The sequence below is a fragment of the Eptatretus burgeri genome, chromosome 4 (genome assembly GCF_056783735.1).
Source record: "Eptatretus burgeri isolate ZD-2024b chromosome 4, Ebu_testis_v1, whole genome shotgun sequence".
Lineage (NCBI taxonomy): Eukaryota > Metazoa > Chordata > Myxini > Myxiniformes > Myxinidae > Eptatretus > Eptatretus burgeri.
In genome coordinates this window covers 10674373-10700738 of record NC_140964.1, presented here as the reverse complement: position 1 = coordinate 10700738, position 26366 = coordinate 10674373, and the positions used below count along the sequence as shown (strand labels likewise).

Sequence of the window (26366 nt, the reverse complement as noted above, 5' to 3'; positions counted from 1 at the left end):
ATTGAATTCCAACAATTTCACTGTTTTAGCAAATGAGGAAATAAATAAAGATTCACAAGTATGTGAAAATGAAGGATCTGCTCCGGCTGAGGACAGTGGACATCGGAGCACTGATGATACCCCGGACCAAATATTCGAGAGAATCTTCAGAGATATCTGCAGTTAAAACGGGGATGGATGGGAATCATGTCCAGGACACTGGTGGGTCATTTATTGATTTGTCGGCGTCGGAGTCGGAGGTGGAGGTGCCTGACTTGTCACAATCTCAGGCAAGTTAGTCAAGTATTTCTCCCCACCTTATTCTTTCCTTTCTCAATGAAACATACAGACAAAGAAATGTGACAAGCTGGTAGGCGGCAATGGGTCGCCGAGCATCCGATGACCTTTGACCCCTGATCTAAGTTAATCTAGTACTAAGTACTTACGAAATTGCAATCGAATCGGTTAACCCGTGTATGAGCAAGGGGGCTTTGAATGGTCATTTTGCCCGAACAATGCACTCATTGACCTTTGGCCCCTGACCTAGCCGAGATAGGTCAATATCTCCTGTAGCAAAGTTGTAGTACTCATTGAGTACTATGTACCGGTGAACTTTCATTCGTATCGGTTAATCCGTGTAGGAGCAAGGGAGCCTTGAATGGTAATTTCGCCCTAAAAATGCACTTATTGACCTTTGACCCCTGACCTACTCGAGATAGGTCATTATGCAAATGAGCAAAGTTGTAGTACTCGTTACGGTCTATAAGCACGTAAAGATTCATTCGATTCGGTTCAACCGTCTAGGAGCTAGTGTACTTTGAATTTTCTGCGGGAATGCTCAATGGCCCTCGGACACCCAAGTTGAGAGGGTTACCATTTGGAAACTATAAGATAGAGAAAAAAATGGATGCCATATAGTGGATGGAGAATCACCTTAAGATTATGCATACCAAATCTCATCCAGTTCCATCTACTGATAACTACTCGGTATCCATTTGAATGAAAAGTACCGAAAATGCGGTTTGATATCGGAAATCCCCAAAGTTCGGGGGGGGGGTGCTGTGGGTGAACAAAGATATAAATCGAAAATCCGGCTCGATTGTTTGTGCACAATGCATTCCAGATGATTAGTGTGAATTTTCATGACCATCCGACCATAACCCTCGGAGGAGTAGCATTTAGCGCGAAAGCACCTCCAGCTCTCGCATATTATCGATTTTTGCCCTTTGACCCCTGACCTCAGCAATATCGGTCAATATGTCCTGAGGCAAAGTTGTAGTACTCATTGCGTGCTATGAACCTGCAAAGTTTCATTCGGATCGATGCACTCACCTGGTCGCTCGGGGGGGCCTTCAATTTTCGCCAATTTTCAGGCATACCCCATTTGTAGGGGGCGGTGCGGGTAAACTATTCCATATATCACAAAAACCGGAATATATTTGATAGAGCATCACCTGTAGATCATTCGTGCCAAACTTCATAACCCTACGTGGGATAATGGCTTTCGGAATTGATTTCGCGTGAACGGTACCGATTTTGAAGGTTTTTCGGTTGTTGCTAGGGAACCAAAGCGTCCCTAGCAACCATCACAATTTCCAAAGCACGAGGTCATAAGATGTACCTACCACCCGAGTTTGGTGAAAATCCGCTCATGTTTACTACCAATTATGCTGATGACAAACGAACAAACATCCAAACAAACAGACAGAATTATTGACAATAAGGGTCACCAATTTCAGCGACCCAATAAAGGAACAATTTCCTGATTTAATCTCTTTTATCCAACCTACAAAAGTTTCTTTTTTATTCTGAGGAATTTAACCTATCAAAATCTCAATACCACCGGTTAAGGAAAGTCATTAATAAAGCAAGGTCTGAGTGTTCTCAACAATAAGTTAATTTCTTAACCAAGGAATGAAAACTTTCCCCCTTGGAACACTAAATATGAATGGTTGGGGCAGTTTTACCAGAAGGAGGTTTGCTGGCAGACCTTGAGCATCCTGCGGAAATAATATACGTCTCAGACAGAGCATGGGGGGGAGGGGGGCAAGGCCTAAGAGGAGACGGCAGAAGACAGAATGACCACCAACCTGCCTGCGGTGAGAGAGTGAGAGACCCAAAGTCTCAGCCTCATCGCAGGAGATACCAATGATCCTAAATGCCTTGGTTTCCACTGCATGAAGCCGAGAAATGTGAGAGGGGGAAGCACCAGCCCAGAGGGGAGAGCAGTACTCCATCAGTCTGTGGACAAAAGCTTTTGTACATGGTCAGGAGCTCAGGTGTGCCAAGAAAGGACTTTGCACTACGGAGGATGCCCAGTCGGCAACTGGCTTTGGGGGCCAGCTTTACTTTTGTGAAATTGTAAAATGTTTACCAATAATAAGTTTTGGAATTGCCCCACAAGCAAGTCTGGAAAAACGTAATGTACAACAGTCCTCCATTAAAGCAATCCGACCCTTTCTCGGAGCTTGGCAGTCAAGGAAGTTGCACAATTACTTGCCCACAGAATACCCCTTCCAACCTAAATGGAAAGCTTTTTACCATGTTGTTATCCCGAAAAAAACTGTTGACCTATCTTGGAGGTTGGCACATTGGGTATTACCTACCAACAAACTCTTACATATTTTTTCTCATCAAATACCTGACCAATGTCCCTTCTGTGGACTGCTCGGGACCTTGTCACATGCTGTTGTTGAATGTGCACGCTTGATCCCTTTGTTTGGCTTACTTCGTGAATTGTGCTCCAAGCTTTCTTACAACTTCACTTTAAAAGTTATTATTTTTGGCTTTGACTCCAACATGCATCCAATAGAAGTGTTTTGGCCACAGCAATGCAGTCTATACACTGATGAGCCAAAACATTATGACCACTGACAGGTGAAGTGAATAACATTGATTATGTTGTTACAATGGCACCTGTCAAGGGGTGGGATATATTAAGCAGCAAGTGAACAGTCAGTTCTTGGAGTTGATGTGTTGGATGCAGGAGAAATGGGCAGGAGTAAAGACCTGAGCGACTTTTGACAAGGGCCAAATTGTTATGGTCACACGACTGGGTCAGAGCATCTCTGAAATGGCAAGGCTTGTGGGGTGCTCCCGGTCAGCAGTGGTGAGTACCTACCGACAGTGTTCCGAGAAGGGACAAACCACAAACCGGCAACAGGGTATTGGGCGCCCGAGGCTCATCGATGCGCGAGGGCAATGAAGGCTATCCCATCTGGTCCGAACTTACAGAAGGTCTTCTGTGGCACAAGTCACAGAAAATTTTAATGGTGGTCACGGGAGGAATGTGTCACAATCCACAGTGCATCGCACCCTGCTGCATATGGAGTTGCATAGCCGCAGACCGGTCAGAGTGCCTATGATGACCCCTGTCCACCATCGAAAGTACCTACAATGGGCACTCGAGGGTCGGAACTGGACCTTAGAGCAGTGGAAGAAGGTCGCCTGGTCCGATGAGTCCCGTTTTTTTTTTTCGATCACGTGGATAGCCGTGTACGTGTGCGCCGTTTACCTGGGGAAGTGATGGCACCAGGATGCACTGTGCGACGACGACAAGCCGGTGGAGGGAGTGTGATGCTCTGGGCAATGTTCTGCTGGGAAACCCTGGGTCCGGCCATTCATGTGGACGTCAATTTGACACTTGTCACCTTCCGAAACATCGTTGCAGACCAGGTACACCTCTTCATGGCAATGGTATTCCCTGATGGCAGTGGCCTCTTTCAGCAGGATAAGGCGCCCTACCACACTGCACACATTGTTCGGGAATGGTTTGAGGAACATAATGAAGTGTACACGGTGTTGCCCTGGCCTCCAAATTCTCCAGATCTCAATACGATTGACCATTTGTGGGATGTGCTGGACCGACAAGTCCGATCCACGGCAGCTCCACCTCAACTTCCAGGACTTGAAGGATTTGCTGCTAATGTTTTTGTGCCAGATACCACAGGACACCTTCAGGGGTCTTGTAGAGTCCATGCCTAGGTGGGTCGGCACTGTTTTGGCAGCACACGGAGGACCAACAGCATATGAGGCAGGTGGTCACAATGTTTTGGCTCATCAGTGTGTATCGCACAAGAATAACGAAAATTGAGAATATTTCAGGGTGTGCAGATAACCTTCTAGTTTTGTTTACGGGACTTGTATTTGCACGTATTAAAATGGAATTTTGTTTCTACACATCTATAAACAAAATGCAGATCTTTAAAAGTATGTGGGCAAAATAGTTGTTTGATTACAGATGGATCACTCTTTTTATTTTAAACACAATTTGTAACCTTGGTGGCTTCAATATGTAACTTTTGTTTCCAAAAAAAAATGTTTCTCCTTTGTAAAATGTTATTTTTTTAATACTTTTGCAATGAAAGGACATAAAAGACTGTCTTTGTCTCTGTCTCTGTCTCTGTCTCTATCTCTCCATATCTCTGCATCTCTATCTCTCATTCCCACCATCTCACTCTCATCTTCCTTAACCCCACGCAAACAGTGTGGGGTGAAGGTTATTTTTCTCCTCTTTGTCTCATAATTTCTCCCTGTTTAACTATTCAATGAGTGACTGATTAAGATAGCACAAGAAGCCATCGCAGATCACACGCTCATGGGATTATAACTTGTATAAACTGTGATAGTTCTCTCTCTCTCTCTCTCTCTCTCTCTCTCTCTCTCTCTCTCTCTCTCTCTCTCTCTCTCTCTCTCTGCTCTCTCTCTCTCTCTCTCTCTCTCTCTCTCTCTCTCTCTCTTTGCTCTCTTTGCTCTCTTTGCTCTCTTTGCTCTCTTTGCTCTCTTTGCTCTCTTTGCTCTCTTTGCTCTCTTTGCTCTCTTTGCTCTCTTTGCTCTCTTTGCTCTCTTTGCTCTCTTTGCTCTCTTTGCTCTCTTTGCTCTCTTTGCTCTCTTTGCTCTCTTTGCTCTCTTTGCTCTCTTTGCTCTCTTTGCTCTCTTTGCTCTCTTTGCTCTCTTTGCTCTCTTTGCTCTCTTTGCTCTCTTTGCTCTCTTTGCTCTCTTTGCTCTCTTTGCTCTCTTTGCTCTCTTTGCTCTCTTTGCTCTCTTTGCTCTCTTTGCTCTCTTTGCTCTCTTTGCTCTCTTTGCTCTCTTTGCTCTCTTTGCTCTCTTTGCTCTCTTTGCTCTCTTTTTTCTCTTTCTCTCTCTTCTTGTTCTCTCCATTCCCTTTTTGGTACTTATTAAACCTGTTCTCACCATGAGTGTGTTTGCCTGAAACACGTTTCAGAATTTTCGTTATAACTGTGGTGCGAGTGACCTCTCAGATGTTGCAAATTTGCATGAAAGCATTGGTAGGAGGTTGCTTTTTTATAAATTGCGATACATTTCCTCGGGGTTTGATCGGCCCCAAAGTCCTCAATAAATTAGGATGTAGCGGCAGATCTCCTTAGACTTAGAGTTTCTGTATGTCAGAAACCGAAGAAATGATCCGTTTGGCTTTTTCGACGGATGGCATATGGTCCATCCATCACTAAATTGATCATGTGGGTGAAGGATTTGACCTCGAGTCTACCCAGTGGTGCACTGTAACAATCTAATTTGAGATGTGTCTGTTTGTTTAGCCTCCCCTTGTAGCATACTTTGCCTTATTGCTGTTGGCTGGTTTGTTTCTTTAATTAGTGCCCCCAATTTTAGTGGTACCCCAGAGTTTGTTAGACCCCTAGGAGTACTAAATAACCATTTTAGTTTTGTTTTGTTTTTTTTGTTTTTTGTTTTTTATTCTTCCTGCATTCCCATTGTCTGAACTGTATCTTGGAACCAGCTGGGACTTTCAGATTCATATTTTGCATCAATAAGGTGACTTGAAAAATATGCAGGGAAGACATAATTGTTTTTGACCTTTACCTAATTTTGAGGTCATGACCTAATTATAGACATTTTAACATTTTTCACTTTAACTTGACTAATATTTGTCTGATCGGAACAAAATTGCTCTTTCGAGATAGCCTCGAGCAAGCCGCATTTAAAGTTAATTTACAATTTACATCATACTACTCTGGGTTATAGGTCCAAGGTATTACACTCATAGGAGTACAAAACCACCATTTAGGTTTCTCTCCCTTTTTCTGCTAATGTCCAAGCTGTATCTCGGATCTGGCTGGGACATTCGGAATGAAATTTTGCATCAATAATGGGAATAAAAAGTATGCGGGATGATATTTTTTTAACCTTGACGTAATTTTAAGGTCATGCCCCAATTATTGACATTTTTACATTTTTCACCATAACTCGACTAAGGTTTGTCCAATCGGAACAAAATTGCCCTATCTCGATAGCCCATCGCAAGAAACATTTACACTTATTTTACATCATACCCTTCTGGGTTAAAGGTCAAGGTCAAATGGCGGTCCAAAAAAGAAAACCTGTTCTTTTTCTCATTGCTCGATTTTGCCATGTGGAATCTCAAAGACCACTTGGCCTTCCAAGATGTTGTTGCATCATAATAGTAGACCTGCACTGAAGTTGTGCACCTGATATTTGATTTGTGTCCTTGACCTTTTTTTTGGATTGGGATCCAATGAACAAAAAACACCTTTTTGATCACAACTTCATAATTTTTCAGTGGCTGCAATAATTTTCCTCCGATTTTCATCATGTTGAGTTTTATGGATAGATTGTAGATGGGACACATTTTATTTACAAGTGGGTCCATTGGTCCAATGGACCAAATTTTCATTGGTCTTCACAGCCTTGTTGCACACCTGCCTGCTGTACTACTTGAGTGTTAGTTTGCCTTTCAAAAAACCCAGATGTGCTTGGGGCCAGCGTGGGGATTATACTGTATGTTCATTATTATTATTGCCATACACTAAAACTATTCTTATTATTGTTGTAATTATTATTAGTACTAATTAATATATGCTATGCCACAATGTTATTGTTGTTTTTGTTCTTTATTTTTTAATTAAAATGCCATGCTGTGGTCAAAGGATGTATAAAGCTGCTTTAACATACCTTAACATGGTGTGCGTTTGAAACATGAGAATTCTAACGGATTTTTTTGTCGTTATTTAGCAGAATCAACTCAGGAGGTCGTGACGATCATTTTGGTGTATTACATTCCACATCAGAACGCTCTGGCAAACTACATTAAAAAAAAAACATGACATACACACACATGCATACACACACACACACACACACACACACACCTCATCCATTTATAGTTGAGTCTTTAAGGGCCTTGTGAGTCCTCTGGGTCTTTGAGATTCTCTGGGTCCTCAGGGTCTTATGGCTGTTTGGGGTCTTTTGGATATTTGGGTTACTTTGATTCCTCCTGGTCTTTAGTGTCCTCAGGGCCTTTTGTGTCTTTTTTGTCCTCAGGAACTTTTGGGACTTTTGGGTCCTCAGGAACTTTTGGGTCCTTGGGGCTTTTGGGTCCTTGGGGACTTTTATTTCCTCAGGAACTTTTGGGACTTTTGTGTCCTTGGGAACTTTTGGGACTTTTGGGTCCTCTGCATCTTTTGGGTCCTCGGGAACTTTTGGGACTTCTGGGTCCTCACGGTCTTCTGGGATTTGGGGTTATCAGGGACTTTAGGGTCCTTGGGAATGTTTGGGACTTTTGGGTCCTCAGGAGATTTTGGGACTTTTGGGTAATCAAGAACTTTTGTGGGCTTTTTGGTACTCAGGAACTTTTTCAGGCTTTTGGGTGCCCTGCTACTTTTAGGTCCTCATGTTGTTTTGGGTCTTCAGGGACTTTTGGGTCTTTAAGGTCTTCGGGGACTTTTGGGTCCTCAGGAACTTTTGGATACTCAGGAACTTTTGGGACTTTTGGATCCTCAGGAACTTTTTGGGACTTTTGGATCCTCAAGGTCTTTTGAGTATTTGGGTGTTTTGGATCTTCGGGGTCTTTTGGGTGCTTGGGGTCTTGAGGTTCTTCAGGGTTTTGGGGGTCTTAAATGATCTACAAAGTTCGAAGGGGTCTCAGCAGTCTAAAGGGTCACAAGGTACATTTAAATAGTGCATAATTAATGAATAGACGTATGTAATTAATAGACAAAAAGTAACACACACACACACACACACACACACACACACACACACACACACACACACACACACACACACACACACACACACACACACACACACACACACACACACACGCACACCTCATCCATTTATAGTACATTTACACTCCATCCCAAAATGTTGAAGGTGAAGGTCATATTGTGTGAACAAAATGTGCCATCATTGGGTCGTGGGCGATCGCCAAGGGTAAGCCGGTGGAGGGAGCGGGGTTGGTGGGGGCTTACCTTTCACAGTCATTTATTGATCGCATCAGCGGGGTTGATCGCAGATACCTAGTTTATTTGTGGGTTTGTTTGTTTCGTTGTTTTGGCTTCCATGCATGCCTAAATGGCTGTACAGCATGAGTTTTAAACTGGTGGTCATACTGCAGGTGTGCAAACTCTCAGGAAGGAAAACCTGCAAATTTGGAGAGAGTTGGGGGGACGTAACGGCCACAGAAAAGATCATGATTTTGCATGGGGGATGGTCTGTCACGGTGTTGAATAGCTCTTGAAGACTTCGAGGGAGGAAGGAGATTGAAGAGAATGTAGAAGTTTATTCCACAGGTGGGAAAAGAGAGGAATGAATGAATGGAAGTGTGCAGTGATTCTGGATTTTGGGAGTTTCACAAAAAGTGGGTTCCTGGAAGAATGCATGTGTGCCCTAAAGAAACCTGAGGGGTGGGGTAGGGTGGGACAAAGCACGGAAAGAGCAGAGGTGCAAAAACAGAAAGGAGGCAGTAGAAGACAGAGAGACCACTAACCTGTCTGTGATGGCAAAGTCAGGTCAGGTATCGGACTACAGGAGCATGCGCCACAGCAGCACGTCGCTGCGTCCAGTTTCCGCCGGTACTCCAGGGGCCTCCGTTGGCTATCCCCCAGGCAGATGCCTGCCCCCATCCCCATTTCCTTGAGATGCCGATCAACCTACTACAACCACAAGGCACATGGTCGGCCCATTGGCCTCCGCTCATGAGGCTCCCTCACTGAGAAAATCTGCTGAGCAGGATCAGCGTCAGGAAAACGAGCCACATGTCCATACAGTGGCAGCTGACTCTCACAAAGCAAAAGGTAACAAGTCTCATCTGAGTCTCTCTCAACAACCGCTCATTGGACACAAAGTCCGACCAGCGATAGCCAAGGCTTCTCCGAAGAGTCCTAGTACCGAAGGAGTTAAGTCCCCATCTCAGATCCCTGTTCAGAGTCCAAGTCTCACATCCATAGAGCAAGGCTGGAAGCACCAAGGATCTGATGACTCAGACTTTTGTCATCCTGCATAGGTACTGACAGTACCACACCCCATGATCCAGTGAATCCATGACTCCCCAGGCCTGACCCAGACATCCACTGACCTCTGACTCACAGCCAGCAGAGACATGAATATCACAGCCAAGGAAAGTGAATATTTCTGTGACCTCAACATCCTCACCACAAATAGGTACACACAAGATAGTAGCATCCAAGATGTCAATGAAAGCCTGGATCTTCGTTTTGACCCAGGAAACCTGTAATCCCTGCAGCTCCGACTCCTAATTCAGCACCTCGAGAGCCCCCAAAAGGATATCTCGAGTCTCCGCAAAGATGACTGCATCATCTGTGAAATCAAGGTCAGAGATCTTGACATTCACAAACGATGCACCGCAGCTTGATCTCTCCGATATCCTCCCCAGAATCCATTCCATACAAGCACCATAAAGTGTGGGGGCCACTGCATAACCTGACAAACTCCAGTAACAACTGGAAATAAGTCAGAGATGGTATCACCACATCTCACAGCACTCTCAGTACCAGAGTCGAGTTCAGACATCAGATTGATCAGTTATGGTGGCACTCTACGAATAACGAGAATCTTCCAGCAGGCATCCTGATTCACTGAAATGAATGCTTTGCAGAGATCATCATAGGCTGCCAGCAGTCCCCACCAAAACTCTCATATGCATTCTGTGAGGACCCGAAGAGCAAGGATACAGTCCATCATTGACCTCTTTCGTGTAAAGCCTGACTGCTCTGGTCGCTGGTGCTCATGCAGATGGTGGCGAACCCTATCAAGATTTATCCGAGCAAATACCTTGCCCGGTACTGAGAGTGGCGTCACCCCCAGTCGTAGTTGCAGTCCTGGCAATCACCCTTCCCTTTCCAGAGAGGGACAACAAGGTCCCTCTTCCAGTCATTTGGGATTATGCCTGTATTCCAAGTAGGGCACAGCACTGCATGCAATCATATGAGTACAGCAATTCCACCAGTGTTGAGAAGTTCAGCATGGATGCCACATATCCCAGGAGGTGTACCCCATTTCAAGCAGTCACCACAGCCCATGTTTCCACAAATGAATGTGGTTCATAGTTGATTGGAGGGTCAGCAATCGGAATAGTAACACCCCTGACATCCACCTCAACAGCTGGTGGGTCAGCCTGGTACAGCCGCTCAAAGTAACCGGCTCAGCGGGCCTTCACTTTAGACATCCTCTCTCAAGGGGCCACCACCGTGCCCTTTAACTGTAGTACACTGAGGGACAGGCTTGGAGGAACTCGATGCACAAATTCCCCTGTAAGCAGAATGAGAATCACTTGGCCACAGATGATGTTCTATCCCCTCACAGATTCCTCGCACATAGGCCTCTTTGTCTGTCCTCAGCACATGTACAGTTTTATGCTTCAACTCCCTGAACAGCTCAGCTCTGCCATTAAGCCTGGTTGTGCCACTCTGGTCACTTGTATGCAGTGTCCCTTGAGAGACAAAGTTCTTCTTTGCCTTCCAGTGAGTTCCAGGACATCCACTGGCAACATCAAGTATGGTAGTCTTGAAGGCACTCTGCAACTCTTCAGGATTCCCCAAAGTACCCAGACTCCCCAAATCCCCACTCAGCCTGTTTGCAAACTCCTCAGCTATCTTCTCATCCTTGAGCTTGCCAACATCCACCCTAGGCTGGGATGGTACCATTCACCCAGATTTAAGCTGCAACTTCAGAGTTGCAACAACAAGCCTTTGGTCGGTATTGAGGAACTGGGCACTCCGGTCGACCCTGCAGTTCTGAAACATCCTCCAGCGACCATCAACGAGCACAAGGTTAATCTCCTTTGCAACATCACCAGAATTGGAATAACAAGTCCAGCAATGAGCCTGTGGGTGCTGAAATCATGAACCAGCCACTCTTACTTTACAACTTCTTGCAAAATCGAGGAACTTGGTGCTATTCTGGTTCACAGTTCCAGACCATGGGGACCAACACATGTCTCATAACCATCCCACTCAGTGTTATGGATGCATTGAAATGCCTCAAGACTGTAAGAGTATCTCGCCTGGGGGCACTGATCAACCATAGACTTGAGCACAGCATTGAATGTGTCCTTCATGGTGAGATCAAATTGCCTCAGTCAGAGCATATACAGAGACCAGGGAAATGACACCCAAGGAGTGACGAATCCTCAGTCCCAAAATATGCTCGATGGATGGTGTGACCTCATTTATCATGGCAGTCAGCTTATTGGACACAGCTACTGCAACTCCTTTGGCATGGAAACCTTAATGGTGGCCAGACCAGTAGTAGGTGTAACCACCCATCATGATCTCATCACTATCTGGTCTCCGAACCTCAGAGAGTGCTGCAATACTGATGTTCAAACGCTGGAGCTCAGATCATAACAGAGACAGGTTGTCATCTTCTCTTTGGAATAGGAAATCACAGATCTCAGCTGGCCTAACCTGACAATGATGTCAAAGTAATCATTGTTTGTTGTCATACTAAATATCATTCTGTTTATTATCAAACTAAATGTCATACTGTTTATTATCAAACTGTTTATTATCATACTAAATACAATACTGTTTATTATCATATGAAATATCACAGTTTATTATCATATGAAATATCACACTGTTTATTATCATACTAACTATCATACAACATCTCATACTGTTTGTTATCATTCCAAATCATACTATTTATTTTCATACGAAATATCGTACTGTTTATTATATCATTCGAAATATCATACTGTTTATTATCATACAAAATGTCATACTGTTTATTGTCATATTAAATGTCATACTGTTTATTATCATACTAAATATCATAATATTTATTATCATACTAAATATTATACTGTTTGTTATCATTCCAAATATACTGTTTATTATCAGACCAAATATCACCATGTTTATTATTATACGAAATATCGTGCTGTTTATTTTGTGCGAAATATTATACTGTGTGATATTATACTAAATATCATACTGTTCATTACCAGGCCAAATGTCATACTGTTTATTATTATACTAAACTAGCGATACCCGTGCACATGCACGGGATAGCAGTACAACATAGCTGGTAGCAGATGACAGACCGTACACGGGGAATGACAAAAATACGCATTGTGCAAAATGCAAGTGGTACTATGAAACGCCACGACTTCCCAAACATTGTCGGCATGTCCGCTAAGTGCTACAGCAATTTCATAGGGATCGTGTGACGGCGAGCCGAGTTTTTAGTGTGCAAGCTTGGTATTATAATAGAGATATCATACTGTTTATTATCAGACCAAATATCACCCTGTTTATTATTATACGAAATATCGTGCTGTTTTTTGTGCTAAATATTATAATGTTTATTATTATACTAAATATCATACTGTTCATTACCAGGCCAAATATCATACTGTTTATTATTATTATATGAAATATCGTGCTGTTTATTTTGTGCTAAATATTATACTGTGTGATATTATACTAAATATCATCCTGTTCATTACCAGACCAAATATCATACTGTCTATTATTATACTAAATATCATCCTGTTCATTACCAGACCAAATATCATGCTGTTTATTCTCATACTAAATATTATACTGTTTATTACCAGACCAATTATCAAACTGTTTCTTATCATATGAAATATCATCCTGTTTATTATTATTCTAAATGAAATGCTGTTTATTATCATACTAAATTTCATACTGTTTATTATCATACTAAATTTCATACTGTTTATTATCATATGAAATATCATGCTGTTCATTATCATACTAAATACTGTATCATGTTTATTATCATACTAAATGTCATAGTGTTTACTATCATACTAAATTTCATACTGTTTACTATCAGATGAAATATCATTCTGTTTATTATCATACTAAATATCATAATGTTTATTATCATACTCAATCTCATACTGTTTATTATCATTCGAAATATCACACTGATTAATATTATCCTAAACATCATACTGTTTATTGTCATATGAAATATCCTACTGTTTATTATCCCATGAAATATCACACTGTTTATTATCATTCTAAATATCATAATATTTATTATCATACTAAATATTATACTGTTTGTTATCATTCCAAATATACTGTTTATTATCATACCAAATATCATGCTGTTTATTATTATACAAAATATCATTCTGTTTATTATCACACGAAATATCATCGTGTTTATTACCAGAACAAATATCATCCTGTTTATTATTATACGAAATATCATGCTGTTTATTATTGTGCTAAATATTATACTGTGTGTTATTATACTAAATATCATACTGTATATTATTATACTAAATATCATACAGTTCATTTCCAGGCCAAATAGCATAGTTTATTATTATACTAAATATCATCCTGTTCATTACCAGACCAAATATCATACTGTTTATTACCATACTAAATATTATACTGTTTATTACCAGCCCAAATATCATACTGTTTATTATTGTACGAAATGTCACACTGTTTATTCTCATATTTTATATTATCAGACAAAATATCCCACTGTTTATTATCACACCAAATATCATCATACTGTTTATGGTTAGACTAAATATCATACTGTTTATTATCATACCAAATATCATCCTCTTTATTTTTATGCCAAATATCATATTGTTTATTATTATTCCAAATGTCATCCTCTTCATTATTATTCTAAATGTCATACTTTTATTATATTACTAAATATCATACTGTTTATTATCTTACCAAATACCATCCTGTTTATTATTATTATACTAAATGTCATGCTGTTTATATTACGAAATATCATACTGTTTATTATTATACCAAATACATACTGTTTATTATTATACCAAGTGACATACTGTTTATTATCATACTCTTCATTTTCATATGAAATATCCTTCTGTTTATTATATATCATACCAAATATCATACTGTATGTTATCATAATAAATATCAAACAGTTTATTATCATCCCAAATATCATGCTGTTTATTATTATACCAAATGTCGCACACTTTATTATCATAATAAATATCAAAGTGTTTATCATACTAAATATCATACTGTTGATTATCATACTAAATATCATACTTTTTATTGGCCCCCATTGTAATTGGTCCGAAAAGAGGGCTTATGGATTTGGTCTCGATGTTGGTATCCATCCATGCATGTATGAGTGCGTACGTCCGCAGCCATATCTTGGACATGTATGGACCGATTTTATTCGTACTTGGCAAAAAGACAACACATGATGGTACACATATGCACATCAATTTTTTGACGTCAGATCCAAGACGGCCGACTGGTGGCAGTTTTAGTTGGGAAAAAAACCCCGGTATTGAATATGTCCTCAACCATTTCTCGGACTTGCATTTACCGATGTTGTTCAAACTTGGCACGCAGAAAATGAATGATGCTTACTTCAGCACATCATATTTTTTTCGAGATCAGATCCAAGATGGCCGACTAGCGGACATTTTAGTTGCAAAAAGACCCGATGTTGAACACGTACTCAACTATTTCTCAGGCAAGCATTTACAGATGTTTAAACTTGGCACACAGATAAGAAATGATGACTTACATAAGCACGTCATTTTGCTTCAATATCAGATTCAAGATGGCCAACTGGCTGCCATTTTGTTACTTGTGTCCCCAACCATTTCTCAGACATGCCTGGTCCGATTTTATTCAAACTTGGCAGAGAATCACAGTCGAGGTTTGACAGCAAGTTCTCCACCTTGTCAGGAGAAAAGGACACAGAGTTCAGGAACAGCTGGGTGTGACTTGGTAAGGTGGCTACAGACAGCGATGGGTTTGGGACACAAGATTTAGAAGCAAACAGAGTTTAGGCATTCAGCCTTTTTGCATGCAGTGTCAGCTGTGCAGCTATTTGACATAAGAGAGGGGAGGAGGAGGAGGAACATACATGCCAAACAGACTTAACCAGACATCACCAGGATTTGGAGGAGGGAGACAGGTTTGAGAGTTCAGACTTGAAATTGAAAAGATATTGTTTCCTGGCTCTCCTGAGAATAGACACACACTTGTTCCGAGCTTTGTGGAAGAACTGAGATTGCCTTTAGTTGGCTTTACCTTCCATGAGGTGAAGGCAAGTTGTTTCAGGACAACTGCCTCACCCCAAACTTCAGTGTCCCATGGGCAGGAGGGAGGGTGGGACAACTGAAGATGAGATGGGATAAATCTGTGCATGAGATAGGGAAAATTCCTAGGATGCATTGTTGTCACAGAGAGTCGAAGTGTGAGACCATTCTAGAAGTTTGATGGCTGCTTGAAGTCCCTGCCAGTCGGCCTGAGTGAAATGCAAGAATCATTGCCGCTGAGGCAGTTCTCTAAGAACGGCCAGAGAGATGACCACTTTGACAAGCATATGGTCAGATGAACTAATTGGAGCAGAAAAAGAACAGCAGACATTAGTATGGAAATTGGTCAAAATCAAATCCAGAAGAGATGGAGTACCGTTGGTTGAGATCTGGCTCGGCAAGTTGACAGATTGAGTCAGTCCCATTGAGTTACAGAAGTCCTTTGCTGAAGTGCCATGGCAGGTGAGAGATGTACCCACAACCAGCCAACTGGCATGATGACAATTGAAATCACCACCTATGAGGAAGAGAGAGTTGGGATGAGAGGAGAGAAGTTGGTCCATGTTTTTGGCGAGCGAGATGTAAATGGAGTCTTCACTGTTTGGTGGATGGTGGGACCCATATAAACACCCATATATACAACCATGTGGTCAACACCCATATAAACAAGAGGTGGGACCAGAGGGAAGCCGTAGCCAGAGGTATTCCTGGGGTGTGAAGGAGTAATTGCTGTGCATGGAGAGTAGGGAATAGACTTTTTGATAAAGAGAACAACTCTGTCACCAGGATTAGGCTCTGGTCTATCATACCAGAGGAGGGAGTAACCAGGGAGAGAAACTAAAGTGTCAGAGATATCTTGAAGGAGGAAAGTTTCTGTTCAGCAGATTATGTCTTGTTTGTCAGTGGCAACCTGCATGGAGATATCAATCAGGTGAGAGCAAAGGCTCCAGATGTTTGAGGTCCACTCAAAAGGAAGAGGGAGGGAAGGAGGCTTTGGGTGCAGGGGAGGAGAGGGTTAGGTAGGGAGGGTTGTTGACAGTGTGTAGGAGATTGTAGAAGAGCTTGGGGAGAGGGTCGGATGAGGAGGATGACAAAGGGCTAAGTGGTGATGGGATGGGGCACAGTCAGGAGTAATAATAGAGGAGGCAGGGGGAAGTAGGAGATTGGAGGAGGTGGAGGAATGAGTTGGAAGAGAGAGGTTGGGGGAAGGGGCAGCTTTGTGAATGTGAGGGGGGAAACTTGGCACACAGATAATGAGTGATGGCTAACATATGCACATCATTTTTTTCAACATCAGATGCCATATGGCTGACTGGCGGCTATTTCAGTTGTAAAAAAAAAAAACCCAGTGTTGAACACGTCCTCAACCATATCTCGGACATGCATTTACCAATGTTCAAATTTGGCAGCCAGACAGTGAATGATTGCTTACATATACACGTCTTTGTTTTTCGACATCAGATCTAATATGACCGACTGGTGGCCATTTTGTTATTTAAATATGTCCCCATCCATTTATCTGATGTGCATGGTCCGATTTTGTTCAAACTTGGCACAAGCACAGTACATGATGGCATACATGTGCCCCTCTCTTTATTTTGCGATATCATCGAAGATGGTCGACTGGTCGACTGGCGTTCATTGAGTTGAACATAAATATGGGCTAGCCCCTTTAACTCCATACAGCAAAACTACTAAAACAACGGGGGCTATGACATTCTATTTTTTACTTGTTTTCCCTGCTATCTGTTGTATTTGGAACTTATTATGGGCAGCTAATGGTTCTATTCCATTATCTTCTATGTTATATTTATTTTTTATTTGTCTGATTCGTTTCATAAGCTTTGGACTTCTGTTTCCCCTTTTGAATTTTTCTATTTGTCCCGTTTCCACCCTCAATCTGTGTCTCTGCTTCTCAAGTTTCCATTTCCATGTTGGTGTCTTGTTTCTGGTCAGATTATCAGATCTATCTTTATTAGTACAACAAAATTTAAATATGCATTGCAATAAAATGGACATTATCAAAGCTTTTCGACTTGCACTCCTCAGGATAAAACACGTCCCACTGGTGAACAGACGACGGGGTCAGTCATCCGAACAGAGACAACCAACTCGGGCTTGTAAGAATGTAAACAGTACGACAACTATTCCCCTGTGCCTCTACAATTGGTGCCCATTTAAAGAATAATCATCAGTGTGCAGAACAATATCGTATTGGCTAGTTTAAAATTCTGAGAAGAGGACGCATTTTAGCTCACCTTCATGAAATGGAGGCCAAATTCATCAGGTCAACCAATCCCATTCTTTGAAGACAGAAATAATTTGTCCTAACTTTATATCTATTCTGACTACGATAGCTTGACTGTGTGACAACTATACCACAGTCATCATTGAGTCATTATGAAAACCACAACCCCCACTCGCCCTCAGCAAATTAGCATTATATTTCTGCCGGGTACTTGGGTGATTCATCTCCGCCTAATCATTATCCATGATGGTTCACTTCCGCCGACTCATTATTCATGATGCTCTATCGTTCCACCAATCAGGTAATCCCGTCCTTTCTTTCTCGCGACCAATCAACGTTAAGGACGTTGTAACTTTATAAGAGAGAGTTTGGTGCTTCTTCTTCTTCATCTGCTTGCGGGTTTTTATGCTGAGGAGTGCAAGTGGCAAAGCATTGATAATGTCAATTCTATTGAAATGCAGATCTATCTTTTTGTGTAGTTGTTTGCCTCTTGGACTTACAGTGCGGCTGCAAAACTCACATCATGAATTTATCCCAGATTAAGTTAATCTCATCCTTAATTTCTCCCCTGCTTGTTTCTTTGTTTGTGTGTTTGTTTGTTTGTTTGTTTGTTACTTGAGAAAATCGAAGTTTTCTCAAGTATATTGGTTGGTTGTGTGCGATACTCCATCTTGTTACTTGCGAAAATAGCCTGGTGTTGGCTTAGTGGTTAGGGTGGCGGCTTGGGATCCTAGGGTCCTGAGTTTAAGTCCCGTTGGCCGCTGAATTAAAATACACCAGGAGGTTGACTCAGCCTGTCATCCTTCCGAGGTCGGTAAAATGAGTACCAGTGTACTGGTAAGGGGGACACTGCATCAGCGGCATAGCCGCGTCCCAACCAATGATGCAACCAGCAGCCACAGGCTGCACTCGAGAGAGAGACTTGCGAAAATCGAAGATTTTTCAAGTATATTGGTTGGTTGTGTGCATTATTCTATTTTGTCTGTTTGGTACTTGCGAAAATCGAAGAATTCTCAAGTATATTGATCATCGATTTTGTTATTTTGTCTGTCTGTCTGTCTGTCAAGCGACTACAGGTGACAATTTTAAACCGATCTTCACGAAACTTCACCACATAGTAGAGTTTGTCGAAAGCAAGAAGCCTATTGTTTTTGAGGTCAAAAGGTCAAAAGGACAACATCGGCCAAAAGTCAACAAAGTTGTCAAATTTCTGAAATCCTCAATTTTCATCCGATTGACGAGAAATTTGAAGAGCATTTTCATATGAGCTTACGGAATTCAACCACCAATTTTCATTGACGTCAACCCCGGCCAAAATGTCAACATAGACTAAACGTCAACAACTTAGGTGAGGTTTCTAAAATTTTCAATTTTGATCCCATTGACTTGAAATTTGAAGAGGATTTATATTTCAGGTCAGTTATTTGAGCATGCGTCGGAGCAGCGGGTCACTGCGTCCACTCCAGGGGCTTCCATCTGGCCATCCCCAAGGCAGATGACTGGCCCATCCCCATCTCCTTGAGATGCCGATCAACCTACTGCAACCACAAGGCACGTGGTCGGCCCATTTGCCTCCTCCACTCACGAGGCTCCCTCGCTGAGAAAATCTGGTGAGCAGGATGAGCATCAGGAAAACGAACCACATGTCCATACAGCCACAGCTGATGCTCACTGACTATATAGGTAACAAATCTCATTTGAATCTCCCTCAGCAACCGCTCATTGGACACAAAGTCCGACCAGCAATAGCCAAGGTTTCTCTGAAGAGACCTGGTACCAAAGGAATTAAGTCTCCGTCTCAGATCCTTGGTCAGAGTCCAAGTCTCACATCCATTGAGTAAGGCTGGAAGCACCAAGGACCTGAAGACTCAGACTTTCAAACTCCCGCACAGGTACCGGCAGCACCACGCCCCATTATCCAGTGAATCTATGACTCCACAGGGCCGACCCAGACGTCTGTTGACCTCTGGCTCGCAGCCAGCAGAGACATGAATATCATTGCCAAGGTAAGTGAATCTCTCCATGACCTCAAAATCCTCGCCACAAACAGGTACAGACAAGATAGCAGCATCCAAAATGTCATTGAAAGCCTGGATCTTAGTTTTGACCCAGGAAACCCATAATCCCAGCGGTTCTTTCTCTTCATTTAGCACCTGGAGGCCCCCCCAAAATGATATCCAGAGTCTCTGCAAGGATGACTGCTTGATCTCCCTTAAATCCTCCCAGAATCCAGTCCATACAAGGGCTGAAAAGTGTGGGGGCCAGCACACACCCCTGACAAACTCCAGTAACAATTGGAAATATATCGAAAATGGAATCACCACGTCCCACAGCACTCAGTACCAGAGTATTCTTCAGACATCAGAATGATCCATTTTGGAGGCAACCCACAAAGACCAAGAATCCTCCAGAGGGCATCCCAATTCACTGCATCGAACACTTTGCAGAGATCAAGTAGGCTGCAAGCAGCACCTGCTGAAAGTATCATCTGCATTTGGTGAGGACCCGAGGGGCAAAGACACGGTCGATCATTGACCTCTTTGGTGAAAAGCCTGACTGCTCTGGGCACTGGTGCTCACGCAGATGGTAGCGCACCCTATCAATAATTATCTGAGCAAAGATCTTGCCCGGCACTGAGAGCAGCATCATCCCTCGGTCGTTGTTGCAGTCCTGGCAATCACCCTTCACTTTCCAGAGAGGGACAACAAGGCCCCTCTTCCACTCAGTTGGGATGATGCCTGTGTTCCAAGCAGAGCACAAAACTGCATGCAACGACACGAGTACAGCATTTCCACCAGCCTTGAGAAGTTCAGCATGGATGCCACAGATCCCAACAGCTTTACCCCATTTCAACCGGTTCACCGCAGCCTGTGTTTCCACAAACGAAGGTGGATCACAGTTGATTGGAGGGTCAGCAACAGTTATTGTAACACCCCTGACGTCCAACTCGACAGTTGGTGGATCAGCCTGGTGCAGCCACTCAAAATAACCGGCCCAACGGGCCTTCACTTCGGACTCCTTTGTCAAGAGCCTACCATGCTCTGCTCCAACTGCAGTACACCGAGGGATGGGCTTGGAGGAACGCAATGCATGAATTCCCCTGTAAGCGGGATGAGAATCACTTTACCACAGGTGATGGTCTATCCCCTCACAGATTTCTGACACATCGGCCGCCTTGTCCACCCTCAGCACACGTACAGTTTTATGCCTGAGCTCCCTGAGCAACTCAGCTCTGCCATTAAGCCTGGCCCTGCGACTTTGGTCAATGGTATCCAGTGTCCCTTGAGAGATAAAATTATTCTTCGCCCTACGGTGAGTTCCAAGACACCCACCGGCAACATCAAGGATGGTGGTCTTGAAGGGACTCTCCAACTCTTCAGGATTTCCCAAAGCACCCAGACTCCCCCAACTCCCCACTCAGCCTGTTCGCAAACTCCTCACCTGCCCTCTCATCCTTGAGTTTGCCAACATCCAGCCAAGGCTGGGATGGTACCATTCTCCTGGATTTAAACGGAAAGTTGAAACACAAGGCTATGGTTGGTATTGAGGAACTGAGCACTCCCATGGACCCTACAGTTCTGGATCATCCTCCAGCGACCGTCAGCAAGCACATCCCATTTGAGTCTCTCAATTTGAAGAGGATTTGCATATTTAGTCATTGAATTCAACCACCAATTATTTTTGAGGTCAAATTTGTTTTATGGATTTTGCAAGTATAATGCTCCGCACGACGTCTTCTTCTTGTTTGTTTGTCTGTGAACAAGATATCTCAAAAATTGTGGACAATCCGGATCCGGATACGAGAATTTTTTACGTGATTTTTCACTGTTGAGTGATTGTGCTGAAACGATATATGGCGCGATATCTCAAAAAGGTGTGGACAGATTTGGACGAAATTTGGTGGATGAATTAGTTAAGTGACAAGATCAGGCCAATTAACTTTTAGTCATGTCCCGAATGCAGATCCAGCCTCTCAGTGGGATACAAAACGTGAACTTATCAGACTGGTAGAGGGATGTACTCTTCCAATTGCCCTTCTAGTTTACAACTAAAATGGCCGCCAATCTACCAGTCGGCAATCTTTGATCAGATCACAAGATAAAGTGAGGTGCATGTGTATGCCATCATGTACAGTGCTTGTGCCAAGTTTGAACAAAATTGGACCATGTGTGTTCGAAAAATAGTTGGGGACACATTGAAGTAAGAAAATGGCTGCCAGTCACCAATCTTGGATCTGATCTCGGAACAAAATGACTGCCAGTCACCAATCTTGGATCTGATCTCGAAACAAAATGACGTGCATATGTATACCATCGTGTAATGTCCTGGTGCCAAGTTTTGACAAAATTGTTCCATTTATGTCCGAGATATGGCTACGGAAGGATGCACGGACGGACAAGACCACATACATAAGCCCCCATTTCGGACTAAGTCAAAAGGGGGCAAGTAACTAACATTCTTTTATTTGTTTTCCTTTTTTGGGTGGTCTAGTCCGAAGCGATTGCAGCACTGGACTGCCGCTTAGAATGGGTGTTTGAGAATGAGGTTCGAGTACGGAGTTGGAGAATGGGTGTTTGAGAATGAGGCTTGAGTACGGAGTTGGAGAATGGGTGTTTGAGAATGAGGTTCGAGTACGGAGTTGGAGAATGGGTGTTTGAGAATGAGGTGTGAGTACGGAGTTGGAGAATGGGTGTTTGAGAATGAGGTTCGAGTACGGAGTTGGAGAATGGGTGTTTGAGAATGAGGTTCGAGTACGGAGTTGGAGAATGGGTGTTTGAGAATGAGGCTTGAGTACGGAGTTGGAGAATGGGTGTGTGAGAATGAGGATCGAGTACGGAGTTTAACAATGGTGTTTGAAAATGAGGTGTGAGTACGGAGTTTGAGAATGGGTGTTTGAGAATGAGGTGTGAGTACGGAGTTTGAGAATGGGTGTTTGATAATGAGGTGTGAGTACGGAGTTGGAGAATGGGTGTTTGAGAATGAGGTTCGAGTACGGAGTTGGAGAATGGGTGTTTGAGAATGAGGTTCGAGTATGGAGTTGGAGAATGGGTGTTTGAGAATGAGGTTCGAGTATGGAGTTGGAGAATGGGTGTTTGAGAATAAGGTGTGAGTACGGAGTTGGAGAATGGGTGTTTGAGAATGAGGTTCGAGGATTGATTTAAAGAATGGGTGTGTGAGAATGAGGTGTGAGTATGGAGTTGGAGAATGTGTGTCTGAGAATGAGGTTCGAGTACGGAGTTGGAGAATGGATGTTTGAGAATGAGGTGTGAGTATGGAGTTGGAGAGTGTGTGTTTGAGAATGAGGTGTGAGTACGGAGTTGGAGAATGGATGTGAGTACGGAGTTGGAGAATGGGTGTTTGAGAATGAGGTTCGAGTATGGAGTTGGAGAATGGGTGTTTGAGAATGAGGTTCGAGTATGGAGTTGGAGAATGGGTGTTTGAGAATGAGGTTCGAGTACGGAGTTGGAGAATGGGTGTTTGAGAATAAGATGTGAGTACGGAGTTGGAGAATGGGTGTTTGAGAATGAGGTTCGAGGATTGATTTAAAGAATGGGTGTGTGAGAATGAGGTGTGAGTATGGAGTTGGAGAATGTGTGTCTGAGAATGAGGTTCGAGTACGGAGTTGGAGAATGGATGTTTGAGAATGAGGTGTGAGTATGGAGTTGGAGAGTGTGTGTTTGAGAATGAGGTGTGAGTACGGAGTTGGAGAATGGATGTGAGTACGGAGTTGGAGAATGGGTGTTTGAGAATGAGGTTTGAGGATTGATTTAAAGAATGGGTGTGTGAGAATGAGGTCTGAGTACAGAGTTGGAGAATGGGTGTGTGAGAATGAGGTTCAAGGATTGAGTTAAAGAATGGGTGTTTGAGAATGAGGTGTGAGTATGGAGTTGGAGAGTGTGTGTTTGAGAATGAGGTTCGAGTCCGGAGTTGGAGAATGGGTGTGTGAGAATGAGGTTCGAGTACGGAGTTGGAGAATGGGTGTGTGAGAATGAGGTTCGAGTATGAAGTTTTAAAATGAGGAAGAGGAGAACGAGGATAGTTCTAACGACATTCACAACACATCTTTCCCTTCCATTGACAGAGAGGAGAGGGAATCTAAATAAGCAAAATACGACGGACATATCCAAACTCCAAAGTTCCTTCATGTGTTGGATGCAACTCCCCGGGGTCTTCCAAAACCGCAACAATCTAATGGTTTAGGAATAATCGTTATTGTTCATTTGTGAGTAAAAGATGTACGAAGAAGTGTCCATGTCTGTGTTTGTGTGCATGTGTACATCTGTGTCTGGTTTATCGATGTGTCTATCTTCCAAAACAAGTAAAAGGCTTTGGTCATGAACGTGATGTGTCCAGAAACAAAATGTAAAGATATAATAGAAGTAAAAGTGTAAACTTACAGAAGTTGACTTCACTGCACTCTACTTGGACTTCACCTAGGGATGACTGAACGAGTTATTCATCAATCTCTGCAATTCACTTATCAGAGATCATAAAACAGCTGCACTATGAACTCTGTTGAAACCACGATGAACTTTACTCGCAGCTTGAGTATTAAATATTATATAAATGAAACAAGGTGAGGAAACGTGCTCAACATTGGGATCCTCATTCATGACAAGACCATGCAGGTTCATGCACACACCTTTATTATCTCGTGTACGTAATAAGTGCACAAACACGTGATAAGAGTTCGGCATTACACGGTAACAACTCACTGTGCACCCTTTACGGCTTTTAATGTGCAAAGCTGTGTCGAGCTGGGATTCTGATCCACAGCTCTCGGTGTTGGAACGTTGAATTTTTCGAAGTTATAAAACCTCGTGACGTCACGTGTCGGCTCAGGTGACGCGTCGCGCGTCGCCGAAGCGAAGATAGCGGTGTTATTGATGTGAACGAGATGAAATGTAAGTCACACAGCAGTTCCTTTAATAAACGACAGAGACCGAAGGCGAGGAGGAAAGTTTATCTCCCCACACGCCGTCCAACACAAACCAAAGGCACACGCGTCTGATTGAGAGCCAAGCCCACTGGGTTCTCCCCATTGCGCTTTGTTTTTCCTTCTTTCCCTCGTCTAGACAAGGCCCTCTCATGGCACGCGCATTCGCTCGTTCCTCGGGACAGATTCCTGAGGCGAAACCGCGCGCGAACCGCATCCCCCTGCTGTGTGAGGGTCGATTCACGATCACCGACTGGGGGACCGCGCTCGGGTTTTCACCACATCGAGCCCGACCGCCTCAAAGTGTCCATTTAAAAAAAAAAAAAAAAAATCTTGTCAGAGCCTCGCTGTTATCGGCGAATAAAGAACACAGGAATTGGGGAGTTTTGTTTGTTTTTGTTTGTTTTTACCGTGAATGACGTGTAAACGACACCTTTATGGCGCTCATCATCGCTCTTCAATCAACCCTTTAATAGCCTGAGGTAACTTTCGCGTGTCCCCATCCGAGTGGGGGCGAGGTACGCAGGAACGGTGAAACCGTGATACCTGAACGTGTGTGGTATTCTGAGGTAAAGTTGATCTCTGCTGCAGTGTGGTTACACCGAGGTGTTAGTTGTCAAACGTGTGGTGGTGTAAAGTTATACCCGGCGGCAGGGCCGGGTGGATCGAGGTCCTTGTCGACCCTCGGCGCTCTTAGACCTCCCTGTATATATGTATATACGTTGTGCCCATCCTTGATATATATATATATATATATATATATATATATATATATATATATATATATATATATATATATATATATACATACATACATACGAGCGAGGTGTGCTTACTTCCACATCGTGAAAGCGAACGAACCGTGATTCCCCATTGTCTCGGGTCGCTCACCTGCATTTGATTTTTCATTTATTTATATTTTCATTTGTGGATGATGTCCGACGATTCTGTGATCCTTTCCGGTGTACCGGCGTCGATGTCCATCGGCACGCAAAATGTTAGCTTTCTACGTCACCCGGGAAGGTACCGATCCTTAATATCAGTGAGTGAGTCGGTCAGTCAGGGGTGAGAAAGAGCTTTATATATGACATACTAGCAAATACCACCCGTCACTTCGGTGACAGGAACACTGAGATGGGGGGGGAGAGAGGAGGGAGAGTGAGGAGGGCGGGGGTGAGAGAGAAAGGAGGGAGTGGAGTGAGGAGGGAGAGAGAGGAGGGAGGGGAAAGAGAGAGGAGGGGAGGGGGGAGCAAGGAGAGTGAGAAGGGGAGAGGTGAGAGAGAAAGGAGGGGGTGGAGCGAGGAGGGAGAGAGAGAGAGGAGAGAGGGGGGAGGGGGAAAGAGAGAGAGGGGGGAAGGAGGGAGCAAGGAGAGTGAGGAGGGGAGAGTGAGAGAGAAAGGAGGGAGTTGAGAAAGGGAGGAGGAGAGAGGAGGGGAGGGGGGAGCAAGGAGGGAAGGAGAATGAGGAGGGGAGGGGGAGGGAAGGCAGTGAGAGGTGAAAGGAAGGGAAGGCAGTGAGAGGTGAAAGGAAGGGAAGGCAGGCGTGCGGTGGAGCGTTAATTACGATTCACATTATCTCGTGAAAATGATTCTGCATCGATAAACAATGAAGATGGAAACAAAATGTCTGAAATCCATTTTCTAACGGTCATACTATAAATACCACCCGGACACGTCCAGAGGCAAACTCCGCCCGGACATAACCACCGTCCAGACTCATATGGAGAGACGCATCCGGAGACAAACTCGCATCCAGACATAAACACCGCCCGGATACGTTCGGAGACAAACTCCCGTCCAGACAAAAACACCGTTCGGACATAACCACCGTCCAGACACATATGGAGAGACGCA

General features: G+C 43.3%; 1 protein-coding gene across 4 annotated transcripts in view; it reads right to left on the bottom strand.

Moving 5' to 3' along the window:
- Window positions 1-24029, bottom strand: part of LOC147027466 (gap junction delta-3 protein-like) — a 32850-nt gene extending 8821 nt beyond the window's left edge. The window contains exons 1-2 of one of the 4 annotated variants that reach the window (XM_085876914.1): window positions 23975-24010; window positions 14809-14964 (exon numbers count right to left, since the gene is read on the bottom strand). Coding sequence is in view for 1 of the 4 variants with exons in the window: in XM_085876912.1 (XP_085733038.1) it covers window positions 15705-15753 (49 nt within the window). In the remaining 3 variants the exon portion in view is untranslated. Of the gene's footprint in view, window positions 1-14808; window positions 14965-15704; window positions 15803-23974 lie in introns of those variants that run through there. The other 3 variants (XR_015057058.1, XM_085876913.1, XM_085876912.1) reach the window with 3 other exon arrangements.
- Window positions 24030-26366: the final 2337 nt, after the last annotated feature.